Source organism: Protopterus annectens, chromosome 8.part0 (genome assembly GCF_019279795.1).
Source record: "Protopterus annectens isolate FY-2018-M chromosome 8.part0, PAN1.0, whole genome shotgun sequence".
Lineage (NCBI taxonomy): Eukaryota > Metazoa > Chordata > Ceratodontiformes > Protopteridae > Protopterus > Protopterus annectens.
The window spans coordinates 171,206,621-171,233,809 of NC_056741.1; the positions used below are offsets into that span (position 1 = coordinate 171,206,621).

At 36.2% G+C, this 27,189-nt stretch overlaps 1 protein-coding gene across 1 annotated transcript in view; it reads left to right on the forward strand.

Annotated features, from left to right (window-relative positions):
• Window positions 1-27,189, forward strand: part of LOC122808690 (alpha-2-macroglobulin-like) — a 1,814,690-nt gene that overhangs the window by 1,386,332 nt on the left and 401,169 nt on the right. The window contains exons 24-25 of the mRNA XM_044079678.1: window positions 6,575-6,751; window positions 16,803-16,884. Of these exons, the coding sequence (XP_043935613.1) occupies window positions 6,575-6,751; window positions 16,803-16,884 (259 nt within the window). The remainder of the gene's footprint in view (window positions 1-6,574; window positions 6,752-16,802; window positions 16,885-27,189) is intronic.

Genomic DNA, 27,189 nt, shown 5'->3' on the forward strand with positions numbered 1-27,189 from the left:
GCATAGGACCAGAGATCCTCTCCACAAAGTTAGTCCAACACAGCTCAGGTGGTGACTACAACATAAGTAAATCCAAGTGTTAGGATATACTGTGATACCAACTCTCCCCAATGTAAAATCAATACTAACTTAACCAGATCCTTCCATACAAAGGAATGAGTTAGTTAACTGACTGTACATGACTTCAGTCGGTAACCTGTGTACCAGTCCAACATAAGCTCTCCTTCCATCAGCATGCAGTACCAATTTGTTTTTTTATTACAACAAACAACACTAACTAAAGCAACGGCTTTATCGGGCAATATGAGGAGTGTTCAATAGTGATTTGCTTGATAGAAAAAACCTTCAGTTCTATCTCGTTGAAAGTCATGTTTCAACATTCATTGAGTTATTCAATGTCCTTCATTGCTGAGCGACACTGTAGTTGGAATATATTTGTTGGAGATGGGGTGAGGCCTTACCCATCTACAAAAAAAGTTTGTTTGGCTGTTTGCTGAAATTAGTTTTCAGTCATATTTTTTCATAATTTTGTCTAGAAAAATCATGTGTTCCTTCATCTCTGCCACAGCATGACACATTTTTTTCAGTATTCCCTTAGCACTTATAGGTAATATTTCTTACTTGGGTATGGTTGAAGTACAGTTTTGGAGCAATTGCACACTTAATCAGTACAGTACTGTACTGTGATTTTGTGATGCTTTCCATTTTTCTCATTCTGGCCTTTTAGTATTCTTCTCTTATATTCTTTATACGCATTTTTTCAAAAAAGCATATTGAGTAGAAGAAACAGACATATATAACATCACATGAAATAAAACATCATATGCAGCTAAAAAGATACATCATATACCATCAAGAGTACATAAAAGTGAAGAATTACATCTAATGCAAAACATTTAAAGGATTTTGCTAATTCTTTTCATTTGAATGATATTAATAATCAGATAGATTCAAAATCATTACCATACACCTTTTTTTCTAACAGATACAAAACTTATTCAAAAATAGATAGGGTCTTTATTTCTAACCAGATGGTAACAGATTTAATTAATTCCAAAATCATTTCATGTCCTATATATGATCATAATTCAATTGTTTTTGAATTCATGATAAAAAAATACTCATAATGTTCAGATCAAAAGGATACCAGCATACTTAACTCAACTAAAAGACTATAAAGAATATATACTTTCAGAAGTAAAACATTTTTTAGACATAAATAACACTCCTGAAGTCTCCATTGTTTATGTTTGGGATGCCTTAAAATCATATCTATATGGACAAAGTATCAGATGGTATAATAATAAAAGGAAATCTTGGGATAAGGAATTGTTAGATATTCAAAGTAAATTAGACTCTTATAAACATAATAAAGAAAATATTATGGACAAGAAAGTTATTGAAGAAATAAACAAACTAAGTGAGAAATACAAAGAAATTTTAACTCATAAAGTTAAAATAACTTTAGAGAAATACAAGTTTGTCTTATTCAATAAGCCCCAAATACTTACATAGACTTAAAAATAAAACAAAAAGGTTGAATAAACAAAACCATATCAAAGAAATCTTTTCTCTAAGGAAAAAGAAGAATGTTTCTAGTATACCAGAAATACTAGATGAATTTAGAAATCACTTTCACAAAATTAACCATAATAATATTAACATGGAACCTAAAGATAAAATAAAGGAGTTTATAACCACAAATATGAATAAAAGCTTAATAAACAACAGATTAAACTATTGGACAAGAGTATTTCATATACAGAAGTTATTACACAAATAAATAAGCTTAAATCAAACAAAGCACCGGGTAATGATGGTATTATACCAGAGATATATAAAATCCTTTCTAAAAATACATATTCATTAATACATAAGGTTTTATTTTGGCCCAAACTGAGTTAATAACCCCCATCTTGGCAATATACATTTATTTCGCCAATTTTAAAACCTAATAAAGATCCAACTAGATGTTCTTCATATCGGCCCATCTCATTACTTAATGTTGATTATAAAATGTTTATGAATATCTTTGCTGATAGATTGAAGACAATCATTCCGGCATTATAGATATAGATCAGACAGGCTTCATTGTAAATAGAAATACTTTTGATAATATAAGAAGAACTTTAACATTAATAGATTTTGCAAATAGGAAAAGAAAGATTTAACACTTATTAGTCTTGATATAAGTTCAGCATTTGATTCAGTAAGTTGGGACTATCTGTTTACCTTAATGAAGTGCACAAACTTCTCGGATGCATTTGTAAATCTAATTGAACATTTATACAAAGGAACGTTGGCTTATATTAAGGTAGGAACATATGTTTCACAAAAATGCCCATTCTTAAAGGTACAAAACAAGGATGTCCACTTTCTCCACTATTATTCACTTTAGTAATGGAGCCTTGGGCTAATTTGATCAGAAACAGTACTGACATAGAGGGTTTTGAAATAGATGAAAATACAACATCCAAAATTCAACTTTTGCAGATGATGTTCTAATTACATCAGCAGGATCTAATTCTTCTATACAGTCTCTATTTGATAACATGATGAATTTTAAAAGTATTTCTGGTTTAATATTCAATGAAGAAAAACTAAAATACTACCTATATATACACGAAAAATATTCTCATTAGTGATTTTACTAAATATGTACCCAATTCAGGTCAGATAACTTATTTAGGTATAATACTATCTAAAGATATTAAATCTATTATATATAATAATTATAATACCTGTTTTCTTAATATACAAAATCTTTTAATACCTGGAATAATATGTTTTTACTATGGAGGAGAGACTTACAATTATTAAAATGATAATATTCCCCAAGATTTTATACTTAATACAATCAATAATACTTCCACCTACAAAAATAATTATCAAGAAACTGAACACACTAATGTTAAATTTCTTATGGGCATCTAATAGACCTAGGATTGCATTAAAGAAACATACTAATAGCTGGTCTCAAGGGGGTATTTCTTTTCCAGACTTTAATTTATATACTATCTCTTCTATTGTAAAAGTTATTACTTTATTAATAGATCAGTCATATGTCACAAAATGGAAAGATTATTGGGAGCTAATTAATATACACTTCATGAAAATCTTAACACATAAAAATATGATTGTAAATAACTCCATGTTATGGTTACTAAAGGAATTTTGTACTTCACCCATTACACCTAAACATATGGTTTGTTACCCATTAAATATTATTATTAGTTATCGTAACTTTATAGTCATGCACCCTAAGTATAGGGAATGGAATTTTATTGTATTTCCTATAATGTATACTCAGGGTATGCTTTTGTCATCTACATCTGAAGGAACTCATTTAGCTATAGATAATGATCTAAAGTACTGGTATCAGTTGATATCTGATAATAAAGTTAAAAATCTAGATTTCTTAAAACAAGAATTTGATCTAAGAGAAACTTGCTGGTTAGAGGTTCAGACCTTTAGACAACATCTCATTAATAAAATAGATTTAATGGCTATAACTGTTAAAGAATCTATTCCAACACTGATTGATTACTTGATATTAAATTTACAACATAAAGTTTCTGATAAAGGTAAACTTTCATACATACATAAAGTTATCAGACAAGAAACTTTTTACAGTGTAGATTCATACTGGAATTATTTCACTTCTATTAATGGGGACCCACCAAATCAACAAGATAAACAATATATATTGGAATCTGCTTATAGAACTATGTCTTCCATTGTCTGGAGACTTTATACATGGAAATTTTACATAGATCTTTTATACACCTTTGATGATGAATAAAATAAATAATAAAGATAATCTATGTAAGAGATGTAATGTAGAAATTAATGCTGACTGGGCTCATATGTTTTATGACTGTATAAAACTGAAAGAATACTGGAAGTCAATTAATGAATTTTTGCAGGCTCTCTTTACAGATAATTTCATTATTTCTAAATCTCTTATATTATTCAACACACCTGTACCTCAAAGTGTTACAAAGGTTAAGCTTCCCTTGTTATGGTCTATTCTAGCAGTGGCTAGGAAAATAATAACTAGAAATTGGATTTCAGATACACCTCCTTCGTTCAATGAATTTAAAAATGTTATGAATATAGTGTGCCATATGGAAATAAACACAATTAGGACTAGAACAAATAGAAAAACATCTTATTTTATTGTATGGGATAATTTACAAAATTTGTTAAAAAAATTTTAATTTCAATAGCATGGTATTTTAGTTTAATTAATTGATCTGATTGTAGTGGATGTCTTTGTAAATACTTTAGTTGTTTTGTTGAATATTATAATAATACCTATTTTTAATCACTTGTATAAAATTGTTATGATATTTCTCTTATATGTTAAAACAATAAACCTGTTTTGAAAAAAAAAGAGTACATAAAAGTCTAAGAGTTAAATAATATAATTTATATATACAAATGAGTCCCCTACAGATGATCAAACTTCCAAAAATTTCATACGGCCAAGACCATATGATTGACTTTTTAAAATTCAAACATGTATAAATAAAAAAAAAACTACCTTACACACACACACACACACACACACACATATATATATATATATATATATATATATATATATATATATATATATATATATATCCAGGCAAGGCAGAAATTAGCTAAAACGTCAACTGTGTTCTCTAAACTGCTTATATAATATTTGCAGTGGTATAACTAGTGCCTACAACTTCAGAGATGTTGAACATTTAGAAGGGAAAGTAGATCTTTCACACTATAAGGTGATGTAAATGTGTCTGTTAAAACATTTGATGTTTATTCATCATGCCTGTCAAGAGTCAGAAAAGGGTTTTTTATAAGGGTAGACACAAGTCCATTCTTAAAATTAAAGGTCTCACTAAGCTCATAGAATCATAGGCTGTTACTAGGCTAATGGCCCTAGAGCCTTTTTTAAGCCTACCGATTCATGCCCCAATTATCAAGGACCATGGACTAGAATGGCCTTGGTATATGTCTGTGCTTTAGGGCATCTCCAAACTGCCTCTGTCCATAAGGGCTGCAGGCAACAAGCCAGGTATGAATTTGTGATTTCCCATCCATTGTTAAAAATTACATTTTAATAGGCTTAGGGAGGAGTTCTGTTTCACATGCATCAGAGAATACCTTGAAGGTTAGGAATAGATTACCACTCAGTAGTCTGTAAGAGACCCAGTACAGGGACATGGCTTTCAGGCAGTCCAAATAGGACATTTTATTTACACCTGGTATTATTTTATGCGCCACTCCAACTGTTGCAAATGTCTGGTCTGGTACATGCTGATGTATGCATTGTACTCAATTACTGGTCTAAGGAGGGCTGAGTATAGTGATCTGGATGCCATGTCTTTACTTATAAGTTGGGTCACTTAGAAGGATTTTCTCACCACCATGGACACATGATGTTCAAAATTTAGGTTTTTGTAAGCCTGAGTTCCCAACTCCCTTGCCGCTGGGTCTACACTTAGGGGGGTGTTGTCAATGTTGTAATTTGCAGGGTATAATTATATATTTTTTGCGCCAAGTTTTATACCTTATTTCTGACACCACTTATTTGTCTATGTCAGACCCTCCTGGAGGATATCGATGTCTTTGGAGGATTCATTGATTGCACCAATCTTGCAGTTATCAGCAGGTTTGGCTATCCAAAGGCCTTCTTTGTTTGCCTTGACTTTAGGGAACTATATTCCAAACAGGAGTTTGCACCGAGTAACAAGCCCTGTGGGACCCCACTAGTAACAGGCTTCTTGGTGGAGGTGGAGTCCCCCCTGTAACTAATGTGAAACATTTAAGTGACCTGGCAATGGAAAGGGAACATAAATGCTTGGCATTTTCCTGGGATGAAAAATCTGTGGTTCAAACAGAAATTAAACCTGAGACCAGAGGATGTACATGTGGGTGACTATTTCTTGAATGGGTTATACTCTGAAGAAGTTCCAGGTAGTATTAAGGAAATCTTCTTCCCAAAGTTATTTACTCCAGCAGGAAGAGCACATTTGGAATATGTACTGTAATTTGTCATGCATCAAGGGGTACTGACACAGGTCCATCTCTCCAAAAGTCATGAGCTTTCTTGACACACCATTTGTGCCATCTATTGACATGAGGTTAAGGTGATCACCATTTCAGAAATGATGTAGTCTTTAGAAATGCATCTACTGATGCTTTGTTACAGGTTACAGTAAAAGGATGAAGGAAAATCCTTTTAATTACAACAAAATAAAAATAACTTTTGGGTGTGTAGCAGCTTTTTTTTTTTAGTGAAGTATAGAACATTTGTTGTTTCCTTGCCTGGGCATGTTTGTAAACATGACTCATTAACAAACTGGCTTAATTGCATTAAGGTATAAATGAAATTACAGTATTCATCTTGACCTAAGAATCAGATATGTATTGGTAACAATAGAGAAACTAAATGAGGGAATCCAAGAAGGGATGAACAAAGTGACTTGTTTTGTGATCTTGATTTAATGGTTGGTGCATTTTGAAGTGATGGGAGAATTAGAAAAAGTGAATAATAGTTTGTCAATGTTTGGGTTCTCTAACATAGGTGACATCTTGGGATCTGCCCTGCAGAATATAGACAAGCTGCTTGCCATGCCTTTTGGATGTGGAGAACAGAATATGGTGCTGTTTGCACCAAATATCTACATTCTGCAGTATCTGGAGAAAACTGATCAACTAACAACAAAGATCAAAGACAAGGCCATAGAGTTTCTTAAAAGAGGTAAGCAGATCTGAACACAGACACACACAAAAAATGATCTGGGGTAAAACTGAACATAGAAACATAGAAACAATATTACATAAGTGATTGTGAGGACTATAAGATGTCTAGCCATGAACACCTTTAAGCAGACACACTTAAATGTTTGTGCCTGCCTTTTCAAGCGTTTAATAGTGCTCACCTCCCAAATAGAGGAGGCCTGTACATAATACCTCTATTTGTGTCTACACATCCTGTCATCAACACTAGCCTTAAAGGTAGACAGAGTATTGTGTTGTTTGAGTTGTAGTGGTAACTTATTCCATAAGCAGGGAATATGTTGAGTTAGAAACCTCTCTCTCATCAGTGAGGTATTGCTATAGATTTAGATCCTAGTGCAGATGCAAGAGAGAGACACTGGCTTTGCAAAAAAAAAATTGAGAGGTCAAATAAGACTGGGTCTTCTACGGCTCAAAAAGCAAGTCAGGAATCACCTTGGACATTTGACTATAAGGATAATTGTGCTAATTTATTGGGATAGTTGAGCCATTTAAGGCCTTTATATTTTTGGTTAGGCATCTTTGGAGTCTTCCAGTTGAACAATATGCTTGGATTTATACATAACAAATGGGTCATTGTACTCACTGATAGATCTGATAAGAGAAGATTAGAGTGGTAGGATGATATCTGTGGATCTTGAAGATATTCCTTTGGAAATTAACTGGACCAGATAAAACAATTTTCTGATTACAGTTAAAACATGATGATCAGATGAGTGAGAAACATTTGTCCACATAAGTACCCAAGTCTCTTATGACAGTATCTGTCTGAAATGGAATACCATTTATTACATTTGTAACATATGAGGTGAGAACAGTTTTTTGTCAAACATTACTATTCTGCACTGTTATACATTTGGTTTGAGACTGTTTTCAGTACACCAGGTATATGCATATTCCAGCCCTTGGTTGCACTGTTTAGTATCAGTGGATAAGTGGATAACAGTGTCCAGCTTTCAGTCATCAGCAAACATGGTCAACTACACTTCTGGGATGTTGGATTGGATGTCTGCAAAACAAATGCCAAACACAAGAGGGCCAGCATTTTAAATGCCAAATCCTTTTTTTCACTTCTATCATTCAGTCATATTAAAATCAGCATTGCTGACAATATGTTGGGAGAATGGTTTGTCTGCCAAATGTGACAATATTGCATTTTTAAGCATTCAATTTAAGCCCATTTTCAATACACTAGACATTTATACATGTAAGTTCTTGTTGGAGAGCTTCTGTGTCAAACCAGAATTTGACAATGAGTCCCAATTTGCAGAATCCGCAAACATGGTTAGCCATAGGTCATGTTGTTTTTAGTCTGTAGGTCAGAGAAGAGAATATTGAACAAAAACAGTTCCTGCACTAAGCTATGTGGGACAGTAGATGTCACCTTTATGATCTCTGAAACTGTCACTGCCACCCACACCATGTGGGTTCTGTCATTTAGCCAGTAAGGTATATGTCATTCCACATAGGGGTTTATTGGTAAAGCACTTAGTTTATTAGTTAATGTAGCATGGGGATTGTGTCAAATGCCTCGGCCAAATCAATGTAGGCTATAGGCACAGTGTCCCTGCTGTCAGCAGCTTGTGTTATCATCACAAATAAGTTTACCATGTTCATTAGACAGGATCTACAATTTCCAAAACCAAATTGCTGCATCACTCATCATTTCCCTAACTTCAGGAATAGAACCCCCCCCTTCCATGCAGATGAAGCAGTGTAACACGCTATCTTCCTTCAAATGGGAGCTGGATAATTGGATGGGTATTTTTAAATTCACCCCAGGCTTGACTGGTCTATCCCTCTTTTGAATGGGAGGGGTACAGTCTATGATGAGTACTGGCAAGGCAAAAATCACAAGACTCAGTAACCTTGAATGTCCTATTACTAGTTTGTTCGATTTGTTTATTGAGGTAGTGCATTGATCAATACAAACCAGTTTCTGTCTCATATCAGGTAAAATATGAAACGTCATAAACAAAAAAGGCAGAAATGTAATCAATAATGAAGTAGTTAAGATTAGCTATGTAGAAAAACTGTATACGTACATTACAGTAAACAAGCAGCATGTAATGTACAACATTTACGTTGGTTTCTAAGGTGGGTTAACCTTTATAGGTTCATAGGTTAATAGGTTGGTACTAGGATATCGGCCCTAAGGCCTATGCAAGCCTAGCCATAACAATTCCCTGGATATTTCTTCCCACAGTATTTACTTCCCTAGACCCCTGTCGGCGACTGACATGATCCCCGGGGTGAATTTTCTATCTCCCATCCAATCATCAAGGTTCATTTTGAAGAGGGCCAATGAGGCACTCTGCTTGACATGTATGGGCAATCTATTCCAGAGTATGGGGAGTCTCCGGGTCAGGAACCTATGCCTCCAGCATGTTTTGTTCATCGTGATGACAAGGTTTAGATCCCTGGAGCATGTGGCTCTGAGGGATTGGGATTTCTTTAAGTGGAGCATGTCCAACAGCTCAGGGTTTGACATGGCCTTGTATGTTAAGCAGAGATCGCCTCTGAGTAGACGATATGGCACAGAGTATAGCTGGAGTTTTTTTAGACGGTCAGCATATGGCATCTGCTTTAGGCCTGTGATTCTTTTAGTGAGGTATTTCTGTGTCCTTTCCAGCTGTTGCAGATGTCCTGTGAGGTACATACCAAATGGGGCATTATACTCTATAATGGGTCTAATGAGGGATGAGTACAGTGGGACAATGACCTCCTTTTTTCTGGATGAAAAGCCCTTAGTGATGAGGTGTGTCACATAGAAGGATTTCCTGACTGTTGTGGCGATGTGGTTATCGAAAGTGAGACCACTGTCCAGCTGTGTCCCTAAGTCTCTCATTACACTTTCAATGTTTAGTGTCCTGCCACCTATGTGGTAATTCATGGGTAGATTTTTTTCCAAAGGGGATAAGTATACAGTTCTTGGCATTAAGCTTGAGCCCATGGCTCTGGCACCAGGCATCTGTTTCTAAAAGGCCCTTTTGTAGAATATCCACATCATTTGGGGATTCAATAATGGCTCCCAGTTTGCAGTCATCTGCGAACATTGTTAGCCAGAGTCCCTTAGTGTTGGCCTGTACTTCAGAGAAGTAGGTGCCAAACAAGAGTGGTCCCAGGACTGAACCCTGAGGTACTCCACTTATCACTTGCTGGAGCTGGATTTGGAGTCAGCTACTTTTATAGTCTGGGTTCTGTCAGAAAGCCAGTTGGCAACCCATCAAGTGATGTAGGGATTTATGCCCAGCTTAGTAAGTTTATCTATGATTCCAGAGTGGGGGATGGTGTCGAAGGCTTTGGCGAGGTCCAGATAGGCTGTGTGGACTGCCTTACCCTCGTCCACAGCTCTGGAGACTGATTCGAAGAAGTCAATCAGATTCAGGAGACAAGATCGGCCCTTCACAAACCCAAACTGGGTGGGGTCCAGTATTTGAAGGCTGCCGATGTCTTTGTTTATAAGTTCCATGCCCTTGCAGATCAGGCTTGTCAGACTGATGGGATGGTAGTTCCCAGGATCCAAGGTGGATCCCCCCTTGTGGAGTGGGATAACTGTAGCTTAGCGCCACACAGTGGGCACGAAGCCTGAGGTGAGGCTATGATTAAACATGACACTTAGGTGAGGTGCCAATTAATTTTGTAGTTCATGTAGTACACAGCCTGGGATGTCATCTGGTCCCATGGATGCTGTATTCTTAGCTTTGGAGAGTGCGGATTCTACCTCTGTGGCCATGATTTCCGGAATTTGGAAATCTTTTGGTATTGAGATGGGCCCTTTAGGGGGTGAGGGGGGTGAAGTTGGCACTAAATTGATCTGCCAGGATATTGGCAATATCCTTGGGATCAGTATATTTAATGCCATTCTGTTGTAGCTCAGAGCAGATCTGAGAATTGCCATTTAGATTCTTGACATAACGGTAGAATGCCTTATGGTTGTCTTTGGAATCTTTGGCAATTTTATTTTTGTAACTAGCTTTTGAGGATTTTATGACTGATCTCAGCTTCATACTGAGGCCGGTGAGGGAGTTTTTTGCATCCTGGGATTTTCCTCTTTTCTGCAACAGTTTCTTCCTTCTGTTGTATAGTTTGTTTGTAGCAGGGGACCACCAGATTGGCTTCCTTTTTTTGGAGAAGAGCATCTTGGTTCTATTTAGGATGGCAGGATTCATGCATGAGTGGATGTGCTCGTACAGTGCCTTAGTGTAGGATTCTGCAGTCGAACTTTCAGATCCCATCTGCATGGGTGTCATGAAGTTTGTCACTTTTGACTTCAGTAGCATGAAGTTGGCTTTGGAGAAGTTTTTTAAGGAGGTTTCCTTACTGGGGGTTGGGGGTGGGATGTGGATGTCAAGGGTGATTTGCTTATGGTCAGACCTGACCAATGAGGGGGTGACCACTGGTGTGGAGCATCTATCTCCCATGTTGGTAATGACCAGGTCTAGGATATTGGAGCCCCTGGTGGGACAATGGATTAGTTGATCCAGGGCATTGGAATTTATTAATTCCAAGAACCGTTGGGAAAAGGAGTTGGTGCCCGAGTAGTTTTCCCAGTTAATGGCAGGGTAGTCGAAATCACCCAGTATTAGGGTGTTTGGTTGTATCTTAATATTTTCCAGTATGTTTAGAAAGGTGTAGTGAGAATCTTGGGGCATGGTGGAGGATCTGTAGCAAGCTACAATTTGGATTGCAGTCTTACCTAGTGTTAGTTGCACCTGGAGAATTTCAGATGCATTGTGTTGGGCAACTAACCTGGAGGTGTGAATATCCTTGGTGAATATGGACGCTCTTTCACCTTTAGTGTTTCAGTCTTGGTTTTGTGGCCAAAAAGTGTGGTAAGAGTTGTAGCCTGGTATTGCAGGGGTGCTCTCTGGAGCCTTGAACCAGGTCTCAGTTACTGCACAGATATCAATGTTCTCCATTTTTAGGAGGGCCTCGAGAGAGTGCATTTTGAGGTTTAGACTTCTAGCATTGAGTAGCATTACCTTCAGATTTTGCATGCTTGTATCTGTTATGGTGGTGGTTTTATCCTTTGAACCTTGCCTAAAAAAGGCACTATCGGGGTGGCAAGAGCTTTAGCCAGTAACCTGAATCCCAGGGGTGACAGGTGCAGACCATCTCTGGCAAAACATTGTGGTTTGTCGATCATGTCTTCCCAGGCAGACAAATACTGGATCCCCTTTGAATGACACCAGAAGCTTAGCCAATTGTTGAAGTCAATAATTTTGTCCTTATACTGTGGTATTATTCTGGGCGAAGGCAGGATGCTACTCAGGGCTAGGGTCATATCTGCCTGGGCCACATGATCCAAGAGCTCTTCCATGTCTCTTTTCATATAGTCCAGGGAGGTACGTCTCAAGTCATTCACTCCAGCATGGACAATGACAAAGTCGTATTTGTACTTGTTGTGGAGTGACTTAAGTGCATGCGTTATGTGGCAGATCCTGGCACCTGACAGGCAGCTGACTGTAATTTTCTCCTTGTTGAAGGCTTTCCTATGAAAGTTAACATGCAGCAGTGGATTATTGAGCAATATACAATAATGGCTCGTTGCTTTTCAAAAATGAGCATGTTGATTGGTCAGCCCAACCAGCATGCACGTTGTAAATTGTACATATACCTATAGAATAAAGTTTGTCTTCTGAAATATCATTCAGTGGACGGACTTGCTATTGGCATATGCTTAGAGGACAGAGAAAAATCAGGTACATGCTGCAAAACTAAAGAATCGGAAATGTACCAGATTTTCCTTGTCTTTCTTCACTGTCCTTCATAAAATCTCAGAAGTAAAAAAAAAGATAATAACAAAACAGAGACTCTCTTTTCTCCATTGTTTCTCCTGCACTGCACTGATCTACTGTGCAAGTGTGGGAACGTAAGTCCCGCACATATGCCCAGTACATCAGTAAACAAGAAAGAACAGGGATGAACGCCACAATGCCCTTCTACAAAGCCATTATTTAAGAAAGGTAATTTTTTTGTTAAATAATGTCATTCTATAATAACAATGATCCATTCCTGTTTGTGGGTACATCAGGATTTACCCATTGTTGGCTTTGTTTAATCACTGGGGCTTTGCCTTTGTGATCAAACCACACTAGCTGTGGGTAAATCCTGATATACACATACACAGTCATGGATCATTGCTTAAATATTCTATAGTCAGAAATATGTTTCTTTTTAGCATCGCTTATATAATCATATCTACAAACTGCAGTAGCAAGCTGTACCATCTCTTCATACACTAATGAACATATTACAGATTATACACAGCCATTCCCTTTCATATTAAAAAGATAGCTAGACCCAGAAGATAAGGCAGGGGCACAAGAACCACAGAAGGAGTTTTATTAGACTTGTTTTATAATTTTTTTAAAAATATTACTGCATAAAATGAACTTTGGTAACATATTTTAGTGAAGCTTGCAACCAAGTGATTCTGCTTTAGATAGATGAATGGGCTATGTATGCCTATTTATTTATTTATTTATTGGCATTTGATTACTAGGATAGTCCACTGGGTCAAGAAAGCCCATTTTCAGTGGAGGTCTGGGCAGAAAAACTCCAAGAACATATTACAATCTCAACAAATTAGGATAGGTTGTTCAGAATAATGCAATATACAGTCTTACACGGATAAAAACATAAACGTACATATAGAAACAATGCAGCAAAAAAGCATAGAATGTTTTGACAAGGAGAGCAGTATACAATTTAAGAAAAACATAAGTATAACTTTTAACAAGGAGATAGTATACAGTTAGAGAAAAACATAACTGTAATATCAACAAAATAGCATAGATCATTTCACAAAATATTTTTCAAAATAGCATAGATCATTTCACAAAGCACATTATTAGGGAAGTTGGCAAGAATACTGTTGTCTATGTATCTAGAATATAGATGAGAAGAGAGAGTGAGGTTAGCGGAAGGAGGTCAGGTTTTGAAGGGTGGAGATATGGAGCAGTTGCAGCTCCATGTGGAAGATAGGTTGTTATATAAGGAAGTGTTAAAGGTAGTAATGTTTGATCTGATCTGAGAGTTGCAGGAAGTGAGTTCCATATTTTGGCAACAGAATTTTGATTTATGAATCTGTAGTAGTTGTTGATTTTTGGTTCTGAGGGATCTGTTGGGTAGTTAGTTGGAGATGAGAGAGGAGAGGGCCGGACATAATAATGGTTTGTATACAATTTTGTGTGCAGTCATTAGTTGTATATAGGAGAGATAATGTGGTAATTCTAACCAGTTTAGAGAGTATAATGCTATGCAATGGTGGATAGAGTAGGGGGCGATTGTTGAGAAACAAGCTTTTTTATTGTAGTACGTTTTTAGTTTGGACTTTACACTGGAGGTTAGCTTTGTAATTACTGGTGCACCATTGGTTAGAGAGGGCAGAAGGTAGTTGATGGATAGGGTTTTTTGTAGTGGGGGTATGGAATTGCTTGTGTCTGTATAGCAAGCCCAATTTTTGGTGAGATTTTTTTATACTGTGTTGGACATGAACATCAAATTTGAGGTGTTCATGGATTATAATGCTAGTAGTTTGGTATCTGAAATTACTTCTATAGGAATTTTGTTGTAGGAGAGTATAAAGAGTTTTTTTTTTTTTTGTCTACTAGGGTGCGTGATTTAGGAGAAAAATAGCAGTTTGTTTTTGTTAGGATTGAGCAGCAGGTGATGTTTGGCAAGCCAGTTTTCAATAGAAGGGAAAGCTAGCTGAGTAATGTGCTGGAGCTTGGGAATAGAATCAGCAGTGCAAATGATTGTAGAATCTTCAGTGTGTTGAATAAGGGAGCCATGAGTGAGAGAAAAATGGAGATTGTTAATGAAGATGCTAAAAACTAGGGGTCCCAATATAAAACCTTGGGACACCCCTGTAGGATTTAGGAGATAGGAAGAGAAGGAGGAATTCCAATTAACAACTTGTTGTCTATTTGATAAATAGCTTGAAAACCAGTTAAGAGAAGGGGAGGATAGTATGGTAAGTGAAAGCTGGTTAAGAAGAAGGGGATGAGAAATGGCATCAAATGCTTTAGAGAGGTCTAAGAAGGTGGAAGAGACGTATTTACCAGAGCACCTAGCTTTATTGACTGTGTCTGTGAAGGAAATAATGGCTGTCATTGTACTGTGACCTGGTCTGGATCCATGTTGAGTAGAAGACAATCTGTGATTGTTGCTGAGGAATTCAAGGAGTTGAGTCTGAATACATTTTTTAACGAATCTTAAAAATGGGGGAGGGGATAGCGATAGAGCAGTAGTTGGAGAGATTTGTAGGGTTGCCACCTTTATGGAGGGATATAATATGTGCCAGTTTCCAGGTTTTTGGGATGTAGGATTCAAGAATGGATCTGTTTATCAGAATGCTAATAGGGTAGGCTATAGCATTTGCAGCAAGTCTTAGGAAGTCTGTGGGTAGATCATCTGCTGCATTGGAGCAGGGTTTAAGCTTGAGGAGTAGCTGTTTTATGGTTATAATGAGAATGGGTTTTAAGGAGAAGGAGGGTGTACACGGGATGGAAAAGTCAGTAGATTCATGGAGGGGGGGGGGTGTAGGAGAGGAGGGGGAATCTGAAGTAGTTGCGGCAAAAGAGCCTGAGTCAGTATGGTGCTGGGTAAAAGTATATGTACTGCTGGATATGGTGTTGATGAAGTGGTTTTTGAAAAGGGTGGGTATATCTGAATTGTTTTTATTGGGAAATAGAGTGGGTTTGGTGTTAATGCCAGGGTTTAGGAGTGAGGAGATACCTGTCCAAAACTTTTTTCAGAAACTAGATACTTACTGGAAAGGATAGTCAGTTTGATTATATAATGTGTGGCAGTTTATTTAATTATGCTAACATAAATTGATTTATTTGAAATTCTTGAACCTTGTATTAAGATGCTGATGCTGTCATCAGATCTCTGTAATAGACCACACAGCATTGTGTTATAGCTCATGGCTCCATCTTGGAAGGTTTATCTGAAAAATATTTATTCTCTGAGAAAAAGCCTTTACATTTCAATCTACACACAAAACATGCACTGCTGGTTTGTGGAAGTTTACATGTCTAGATTAAGTGCCTGCAGATATGGTTATTTTCCTCTGGGTCTATATTAGATCATCGAAGTGTTAATACTTCGAATGGTCTAATAACGATCTGAAAACAGCAAACGCTGAAAATAGCGAAGCTACAGATAACCAAATTTTTACCTAGGGAAAGAATTCGGTTGTCCGTTTCTGTGGCTTTGCTATTTTCAGCACTGTGGTGGAAAGTTACGGGTTAGGTTCAGGTAAGTGTGCGATTGTGTGGACGTTAGGGTTAGGGCAGGGTATGTGAGTTAGGGTTAGAGCGCGGGTGAGGTGAGTGTGCGATAGTGATAGACTTTAGGGTTAGGGCGGGGTATGTGAGTTAGGGTTAGGGCAAGGGTGAGGTGAGTGTGTAATAGTGACGGACCTTAGGGTTAGGGTTTGGGTTAAGGATAGTGGATAGATAGTACTGTATGTACAGTTCGGTGTAGGGTTAGATGTAGGATTTTAAGTGTATGTGTGTGGATTGCTTTTTTTTTTTGATGTGCTTGTGTTGTGTGTGTTTCTCGGAACAGTGAATTTTTTTCCCAGGGAAAAAATTCACTTTTCTGAGGTTTCGATGTTTTTAGATTTTGTGGTTAGAAGTTCGAGATTGTTGTATTCGATGATGTGCTGTTTCATTGAATTGATATAGACCATTTCCCTCTGACCCTCCAATACCCACTCCTCATCTTTCAGTCAGAGACATCGCAGCCAAACCTGTTTATGAATCATATTTTCTCACCAGCTCATTAATTGACCAACCTGTTTTGGACAATTAGAAGGAGTAGTCAGCATTTTTCTGAATCCCAGGGATTATGTGCAAAAGTGGAAGTAGTTTATTGCTGTATACTCTGTAAAATGTGAAACTAGAAGAAAGTAGAGTCAAATTCTAAAAATGGTTACTTTCTTTACTTATGTGATATAAATACAGCTTTAAAAAGTTGATGCAGAGTTTCCTTTGCAGGATACCAGGGGCAGCTAAAGTATCAGCATACAGATGGGTCTTACAGCACATTCGGTATTAGTGATCCTGAAGGTAACACCTGGTGAGTTTCTTGTACAATGTTTTTATAAGTTAATTAAAAGTGAACAAAACAAATACATAACTGTTTTAACAAGAGTTGCATGTATTGCATCAGTCTGTTGGTGCAAAACTAAGGTGTCCATCTGAGATGCTAGTGAAAGGTTTGAGAATGGACTTGGATTACTGATGAGTTTTCGACATGAGAAAGGCCTTACAATCTGCTCCTGTGTCCCTGCTATGAAAACTGTCAATGGTCCATACAACTGTCCTCAGGGTTCCTGTAAGCTGGTTACAGTTCAATGATACCGCACAGGCATGCACACACACACACACACACACACACACACACACACACTCACATACGTCTGTTGCACTCAAAATTATAATATAGTTCAGAGTATTAACCGTAGCTGCTGCAGTTTGCAGTTTATATTTATGTACATACAAAGTAAGGAAACTATTAAGCAACTTTGAGAAATATGACTAAAGAATAAAGCTTAAAAAGATGAATGAAAGGAAAAGGTAGTTCAGGTGAAAAGCTTGATTTCATAAAGTCTGTAGGCATTGCAAGGATACCATATCACAAGTACAAGACCCAGTACTGTAAATCATGATGTTTCAAAACATGAACTGTAACCAAAACATGAAAACTCTGCAAATTCTGAAATTCACAGGTAAATCCTTAAATCATTGCTCACCAACACCTCTTAGAATTCTATATATCGTCTGAAATCACTGCTCTTTTATGTAAGTACCATATTCTGAGATACTATCTCCTCAGACATTTTATATCCCCCCACACACACATTCCATCCACTATGTTATTACACTCTGGCTTCCTTACTTCTGCCCTCTGTTCCTCCCTTCTGAAGATCACAGTTCCAGTGCTTGGAGTTTTGGCAGGCACCCTTTGGGCAAACTATGTTTTAGAGTTACATAGTGCAAAACATTCAAGCACCATGAGGTTCGGTAGATAACCTGAAAAACACAAATGTTACAAACAATTCAGAGAGCTGGTCAGGGTTGCCATATGGTATGCATGCCGTTTAAAACATGTACAGTAGATTCTGAAGGTGACAAACTACAGCAAGGAGGTTAATATGAATCACAAAGAAAGAACTGTGCTATGCGTGCTGCTCATAATATATGCGATAGAGTGTATTGCTTGATAGCCCTTTCAGAGTGTGTGTTTTGAGAAATTTGCCACATTTACAATTGTCTGACATCCTGCAAAATTTAAGGTAGAAAAGTTAATCATTTGCTGTCATCTTTATATATATTTTACCAGTATTGCTGTTTGGTGTACATAAGGTGATGCATCTTTTAAAGCTTTATGATGATTGTTTTCCTGACTAATGGTGCTACTAAATATGAAAGAACATGTAAACCCTCCCCTAAAATTTCTTTGCCAAGAAAGCGGCATATCCAAAAGGGATTCATCTCTGCTGGGAAAGAATAGTTGAAAAATCATATTGCTCACTCTGCATTGTAGTCTAGCAACTAACTGTCAGCTCAAAGAACTAAGGTTCTGTACTAATGAGATTATTTCTGTAGTGCAGGGCAGAGGGATTGATTCCTACTGCTTCCATTTGCCTAATGTGCAATCCTGAGCAAGTGACTTAAACAGATAGTGGTCTTATGTCACCCCTGAAAATGGACACCTTTGCTTAGTGGGCTTACCTGGTTAACAAGTGAATAAAATAAAATAAAAATTTAACCTGACTAACTCATTTGGTACCACATGAGATTCTTAATCTAGGGGTCATATGCTCATGCACCACTTTAAGGGAATCCCTTTTATGAATGTGATAAATAGGTCAAGTGGGAGAACATTACACTGAAAATCTAGAAGTTCCTTGTTCAGTCTTGAGTTTTGAGAAAGAAGCTTTTGTGTGTGAGCCCAGAGGATTAAGGCCATGAGCTGTTAGCAGCTGTTTGTTTTAGTCCAGAATTTGATCCCTTCTGCCTATGCCTGCCTACTATGTGACAAGTTACTCAACTAGAGAGTGCACTGGGATAGCTGGGAATTAGGGCAGGGCTCCCCATTGGTTGCCAAGACTTCATGCCTAGTAACTTCCAATGAAACCAAGAGAAAGTCATATGATCTCCTTAGTCTGGTAGTTACTGCAGAGGTTTAAGCCAATGAGCTGCTTCCTATCCAAGATTTCATTTGCTAAGCCTACATTTTCCCAAAGCAGAACTTAACCAGACAGTGTTCTGATGTAGATGGGAGATTGACTAGGGTCCTCAGTGGTCTCATGCACCTCATGCCTAGCAGCATCCTGTGAACTACAAAACTGACAACTTTCACTCTTTACCTTGTAAGATGATGTACAGACCTGAAGGGAACAATTGTCAATAATGCCTCATACTCAGAAAATCATATCATATGCTACTTTGTGTTTATGAATGATTGACTTCTTATTAGTAATGAGCAATGCTGAACACTGTACAATATCCCTCTCCTTTAAAATAAGTGACACGGGTGAGAATATTAGAAGAAACACTCCTTATTAAATCAAAAATAATACAATTATAATATGATTGTGAGACGCTTATTTTAAAGGAGAAGGACTAATTGTACAGTGTTCAACTTTGCTCAGTTCTCTTTGTGTGTTATATAGTTGGAGGAACGTTTGGAATTATTTTTTTCTTATTAATAATGCCAAGTTATTTCAGGTAGGTATGTATACAGCAAGAAATTCATCTTATTAATCTGTATTTAATTTTCAAAAAGGTAAAGTAGTCTACAGAAAGTATCATGTAAAACTAAGACATCACAGAAGAGAGGAAATTACTAGCCATGGATAAGCATTCTGACAATTGCATATAGATTTTTCTATGAAACAGGAGAATAGGTAATACATCAGATCAACTAATTCATGTTAAGAACTACTCCATAGTATAATTCAGAGATTTACTAAAATTCCAGTTTGCATGAGACATTAGTTTAAATAGGCTGATTACTGGATATTTGTAATAATAAAGAAACTGTAAAAGCAGTTTCCAAGGCTGCACCTTCACCTAGTAAAAAAAAAATGCTGCTTTATCATTACCATAAATGTTTCAGTAATAATGGGATTTCCATCACCTCCAGCTTCTTCAGCTGCTCTGCCTTTACTGCCCAGGCTACTATAGTACTGGCCACACCACTGATTTGTATAATTTACTTTTCAACTTCTTTGATATTCTTTTATCATGCACTACCCATGACACTGTGTGTCCATTGGCTGTAGCACTTTTGATTCTAGAAAACAATGTATGTCTTAGGAGATAACAGACATAACACATTATGCAAGTATAAATTTAACCAATATTTATTACATAAAAAAACACAAGTGCTTTCATCCCTCCAAATAAAAATGGAACTTCTTCAGAGTGCTTGGATTTTAAATTTGGAATATTAAAAAGATGGATTTCTTTCCAGTTTCTTGCTAGCAAACATGAAAAAGTGTTTTTGTTACAAATTAACAAAAGAATGAACAGGAGCATTGAATAAAATAAATTTATCTACACATAAGTACTAAAGAAAAATTTGAAAATTTGCCCGAACTTCATTTAACAAAATATGGTCTTGAAATGTATATTGCCAGCCTGTTTTAACATCTGTATTGCATCTCCAGCAATAGCTATTGTCTTTATTAAAACTTCTTCTAACTTTATAAGAGGTATAAAATTAAAAGGTAATTAATACATTTCCAAGTAAAACTTTTCTAAGAAAAATGAATCATGTTTGCTAAAATATTAATATTAAATATTTCTGTCAGTTAAGATAGTTAAAACTGAGAAAAAAAGACATGAACTATAGGCCTGTAATTTATACAAGTTTATGGGCATTAGGTAACTGAAATCTAGAAACTAATTTGCTCATCTCATTTAAAGCTACATAATCTAAACTTTTGAGGAAGTTTTTTAGTTCTATACCAGAAATACTTTGCATCTTACATTTTCTAATATGTTGAATCTATAGCCAATCTCCATTGCTAATGACAAATTTAGTTACTAAAATTTATAGAAGCAAAATAGTTATATGACCAAGGCAGTTAAAACAAAAGGTAAACTATTTGTCATTACAAATTAACATGTTGTGGAAATTAGCTTTTCAATAACTGCATAGTGCAAATAAATAGAAGTATGAGAAAAGCCTTTTAAGTTCAGACATTATTAAACATTTTAAACATTTTAAAGGTGTTATTTTTATATACAGAGTTTGTTGCACATTTTATAGTATATTAAAAATAATTGCCTAGCACTAACATAATGTTACTATTAGTAATGTTTAATTGTTGTCTAGAGACTTAAGCTCATTCTCTTCATATAACTCTATATCTATATATTCCTCTTTTCCTGTATAAGAAGTGTCTATCCAGTACACAAACACTTTAAAGGGGGAGGTCAACAGCTTATGTATCAGTATCAGGGAGCCCAATACCGCTGTTATCCCAATACCTGATGTGATTTTAAAATCCCTGGTTTATACAGTCTATAGAGGAAAGTTATTAAAGTTGTAGTTGTTTCTCTAATATGATATGTATTTTGTCAGGAGAAGGTAGTCCATATCATATGTAAAAAAAAAATAGCACTAGAATCATCTTTATCACAGATTCATGCATTCATAGGCTAAGGACCCAGTGAGCCTTTGTAAGCCTAGCCCAGTTTTCCCAAAAGAGTAATAACATGCTGTATAAAAGGGTCTATATTGAATTAGCGAATGCTTAGAAAAGCAAACGCTAATTCATCTACCCCTATTAAGCAAAAGCTTACAATCTATAACACCCGGAACAGTGATTTTTTTCACAGGGAAAAAAAATTGCTGGGCTGGTTTTGGGAGTTCGCCATTTCCTCCACTGTGGTGCAGTCTCGGAGTTGGTATATTTAAGTAGGGGTGTGGGGGGCACAGCCCCCCACATAGGGGGTTGTGGGGGGCTAAATAATGTTTTAATTTTTTTTTTTTTTTTGGTGGACCAGCTTTCGCTTAAAAGGGGTTGATGAATTAGCATTTGTTTTTCTAAGCGTTCGCTAATTTAATATAGACCCGTATAAAAATAGGACATTGAGGGCCAGGCACTTATAAGCTATCTCTGTCCATAAAGAGCATGGGTGCTAAGTAGCAGACAAAATAAAGTTCCCTAGACCTTGTATTTCTGGTACTGTTTGACTTATGAATAGGCAGGAGATCCATAAGTGCGAGGTTTGCGGATGCCTTGCAAGCCAATCATAGATCATCCCTCAGCAATCTATACGAGACTGAGTAGAGGGAAAGGGGCTCTAAGATGCGCTGCGTAAGGCAGGTTTGTTACGCCTTGTCAAAGGCAGATCCAGTCTGCCTTCAGAAGTGAAAAAAAAAAAGTTCGGCCTAGTTGAACATTCCTTTAACATTTTTGATGATGTCAACACAATAATTTAATATATTTATTATATGAGATTATATAACTTCTATTATTTTTAGCGGATTGTAGTTCCAATTGCATTTATAATTTCATTCCATCTTTTATATTTACTAAAGAGAACTGATTTTGTTAGCATTGCATTTTCAATTAGAAATATCTTGAAAATCTTCCAGAGTTAACTAAAAGTGCATTAAGAAATCTTAGAGGTTAGTTACTGTCAGTGCCAAATCTTTAGCAAATAATGAAATCACCGGTTCTCATTAGTTATATACGTTAAGGCCTTTAGAATTGCTGTTTTTTTTTCTCATTATATCTGCTAGGAGTTTGATTCCAAGTATAACGCAGATAAAATAAGACAGTGGGGTCAATCAGGTTTGCTCCAGTTTGTCAGTTTTATAGCTTGAGTCAAGAAAGCACCAATTTTGATGTAAAACTGGCAGTTGTATTATGATGATTTGATTTCATTTAAATCTCTGGAAAACCAAAACATTGCAGGTCTTTAAATAGATATTGGTAATGTAAGGTATCAAAGGCATTTTCATTACCTACACTAATGGCTTTCAACTATAAATTACGATAATCAGTATAATCAGTTAACAATATAGAAATATTGGCTTGTGCATACCTGTTCAGGATGCACTCAGTTGGAACTTCATCTATTTTATAATATATAGAAAGCAGGTAAAAATCCTTTGGTGGAGGAAACCATGCATCAATAGTGAAAAATCAATAACAAGTGATACTCCTTCCGTTAAAACCAATTTAATAGTGTGCACAGGTAAGCGCTTTCACAACAGCTTCATCAGACCAAAGACACACAGTAACTAACACACCCTTTATAACCCCTAAGCAATAATGACGTAAGCACATTGTTAACTCTTTGTATATCTAAACATAAAATGTATATAAACATGTTCAAAATGAAACTAAAATATCTACTTTCTTCTCTCAAACCAGTTTTGAAATCTCGTAAATAAAGTTAATCTATGTTCAGAGTTGTTTAAATACATTTTTTGTCACAGTTTTTACATAGAACATATTCTTATGTTTTTATGTAATGTGCTAATTTAGATATGCAGGCTCATATGCGTTTTAGTTTAATAATATATGTGTTTTAATATTTTTGGATTGTATTTAGGTTTATAACATAGAATTGTAGGAAAGTACACACACACACACACACACACACACACACACACACACACACACACAGTTGTCCACTCACCATAAACCCTCTGACTCGATCAGACTCATGCACACACTCATCCGTTCACCCACAGTCTCACACAGAGTGTTATCACACGCACACATTCACACACACATACACACACACACACACACACACACACACACACACACACACACACACACACGCACGCACACACACACAGTTGTCCACTCACCATAAACTCCCTCACTCACTCGGACTCATGCACACACTCATCCATTCACCCACATTCTCACACAGAGTGTTATCACACACACATATGCACACACACACACACACACACACACACACACACACACACACACACACACACACACACACACACACACACACACACCCTCCAGACTTGTGTCCCTACTGAATTAAGTTTAACCTACCTGCACCTTGACTTTTTCCATTGATGTAAATGGGTGATAGCAATCTTTTTGAAGTGTTATATTTCTCAACTGACTATAGTAATGTATACACATGAGCTATTCTCTAAATTACTCAGCAGTGTAAATCATAGCTGCAGGCTTTTCTGGGAGCACTCCATGCTGATGCCTTCAGTAGTGTATATATGTAAAAACAGATGTGGAATATCCTGAAAATGTAAACTGTCCAGTTGGTCAGACAAGTCTGTATACATCAGTTAAACGAACAATGAAATAAGCATATAAAATGTAGGTCAGTGTGATAAGGCCATTACATTATGTATATAAATGTAAGGGATTGCAGATAAAATTAAGATGACCAACTCTTTATATGCATATGACTGTGTTCAAACTTAAATAACTTAATATGGCGAATAAAAATGAAAAAAGGAGAGGAACGCTCCATATCTTATGCCATAGTCATAGTCTGTTATTTGACCCTCATTAGTTAAGTTTCAAGCCTTTAGAATTGCTGTTTTTTTCTAATTATATATCTGCCAGATAGAATTTTGGTTCAGCAAGAATTTCAGCTATAAGAAAATGTGATTCTAATATTTCATTTATATATTTATTTATTCATTTTAATTTATGCAAGACAGTCAGTAAGAAAAGACTGCGGCACATTTTGGCATATTTTTCACTAGACTCACAGTGATTTTATTTTTATTTTTTGAATATGACTACAGTTGACATACTTAAGACAAATACCAACTAACGGCAGAAACCACTTGTACCACACCACACAAACAATTAAAAAACGAAAAGTGGTCACCTGAAAGAGGCAAAGGATTCCTCATTAACTACAGAACTTCATCTGATAAAACTCTAGTCAAACAAAGTGGTTTATATAATTTATCAAATATTATCATCTAGTGGTCAAGTAGCAAATTGCATGTAATTCTACTGCACAACTCAACATTTTTTAAAAAAGCATTCCAGTATGTATGTCTCAAGTTCAGTCATTATAAATTCATATAAACAACATCAATAAAAAGAAAAAAAAATGCATTACACTTATATATTAATCCTTTTCAACAATAATAAACTGTTTACAAAGATTTTGTCATCAATTCCTGCCTCATCTGTTGCATTTAATAGTAATTGCCAGTATAATCCTTTGAGTTCCAGTTCTGCTTCTCAGTTCCCTCCCTATCAAAAGGGGTGACCTTTTCTAACACAAAAAATATAATTTTTTTTAAAAAACTCTTGACATTCAAAAGAATGCTTACTCAATGCACTGAAATTGTCTCCCCTAGAGATTCCATAAATATGGTGATGGATTTGATAAAACATTGTTTGAATACCTAAAGGTATATAAAACAGTTATACTTAATATATTTGGCATTTCAAAGGTTCACAAGTTTATTTTAGAATCTCCATTATATCCTATCATTGCAGCTGGTGGATCTAAAATGGAACCTGTATAACAGAATTATGTATACTGGTCCTACACTTTTTGAAACAGACTAAAATACAATGCAAAACTGGAGAGGCATGCCTTACTACTGTAATGCTGCTTTGGGTCATGGTATTAAAATGAATGCACTCAGATTTTGATGCACTGGCTTTTCTGAGTACCTCCCATCTCAGCCGGTGTTTTAGATGACTGCTACTTTTCCCCAGTTCATCTGCACAAAGAGAAGTATTTGGTCATGATAGTTTCCTGGCCATTATTACTTCCTTTGCAGAAATCTCAACAAACAGGCTGCAACCAACAGGATTAATATATGAATGAACTGAGTAGCTTTCTTGCTTGATTCAGGGTGTATTTACTGGTTTCTTAGGCAACAAAAGTGTATATAAAACAAATTCATCTGTCAGTATTTAAGTACTTGTGGCCTTAAATGATACTGCAAAATAGGCTGCAGTGTGGACTAATTTCCCCACTCATATACAGCCATGATTTGGACTCCAGTAATATCATCATGCTGGTGACATTTGTTGATGAAAGAAAACTGAGCTTTGGAAATTGTAATTTAAAGGGGCCACTCAGACATTTGTAGCACCCAGTTATTTGTTGATAAAAAATGTGAGTTTTCTGACAAATTCAGAACAGTTGAGAGATATGATTGACAAAGTGGCACTTTTTTCACAAATGGAATATGGGTTCCTCATTATAGTCTCAGCCTACAAAGCTAATCCCACTATACTGCAGACCACAGCCCACAACATCTGCAGGTTCTCAGAACAAACTAAGTCAGAACACCACTGCACACTAAGCTCTTTGACTTCCAATAACACACAGGACAGAGCAGCTTACAGACTCTCTTCCCTTCAGACTAATTAACCTTGAGTCCTCCCCTGCTTTGCCTACCTCTCCTGAACTTGAGGTACATCCTTATATCTCTCCTCCCAAACGTTATCACCCAACAGACCTCCAGAATCAAACTCCACTGCACAGACCGCACTCCTTGGTCCTCAAATATAGGAATCATGTCCCACCTACCTAAAAGAAAACTTCCTACAAACTTTTAGACAAACCTGTAAGCAATTCTTACTCAAAAATGCATATTGTAAATTTTACAATGTAGACATAAATCACCTGAGTTCTAAAAACCCCCTCTCCCATGTTCTTGCCATTTTCACGATATTATCACTGCATTACATGCACTTAACTTTAATCAGTCTCTTTACATCTACATATTGTACATACTGTATATCAGCCCCATTCTGCCATGTTCCTGCATGTGACTGCCCCCACCCCCTTCTCTTGTCTTCCTCTCTCTTTATCTGGCTCTTCAGGTTTACTATGTTAATAATCTATACACTTCTATGCATATATTATGCATTTCTTATTGTTACATTTCTGTATTCTGTATCATTGCCATTTGTGACACTGACATTTTTTTATGGAACCTGAACATGGAACATTGTGCCCAGCATTTTACCTCAGCTAATAAATGAATAAATATATGGCATTGCCTAGAGAGCTCTGTATACTCACCAAAATCTGTGACACAAACTTTCTTTGTAATTTTACAGTTTTTATAACTGTGCATTCAAGAAGTTAGCTATATCTTCAGGTAGTACAAATGTTAATGTTATTTCTTCTTGTTCTAGTTTCTAAGTTTTCTGCTTTGTTTGTCAGTTAGCTATTTTGGTTCAACTGCAAATCTGATTGATTTCCATCCTCCTTAAGCCTTGATTCTAAACCAATGAGAGACATTTCCTTGTTTCTGATTTGGCTGCTGTGCTATTTTACCATAAATTGAAGTAACACAAACTACAAATTAGATTATAATTTAGCAGTTTTTAGAGTTAAGCCTTAGAAACTTGCTGTAAACCCTTTTATGGAT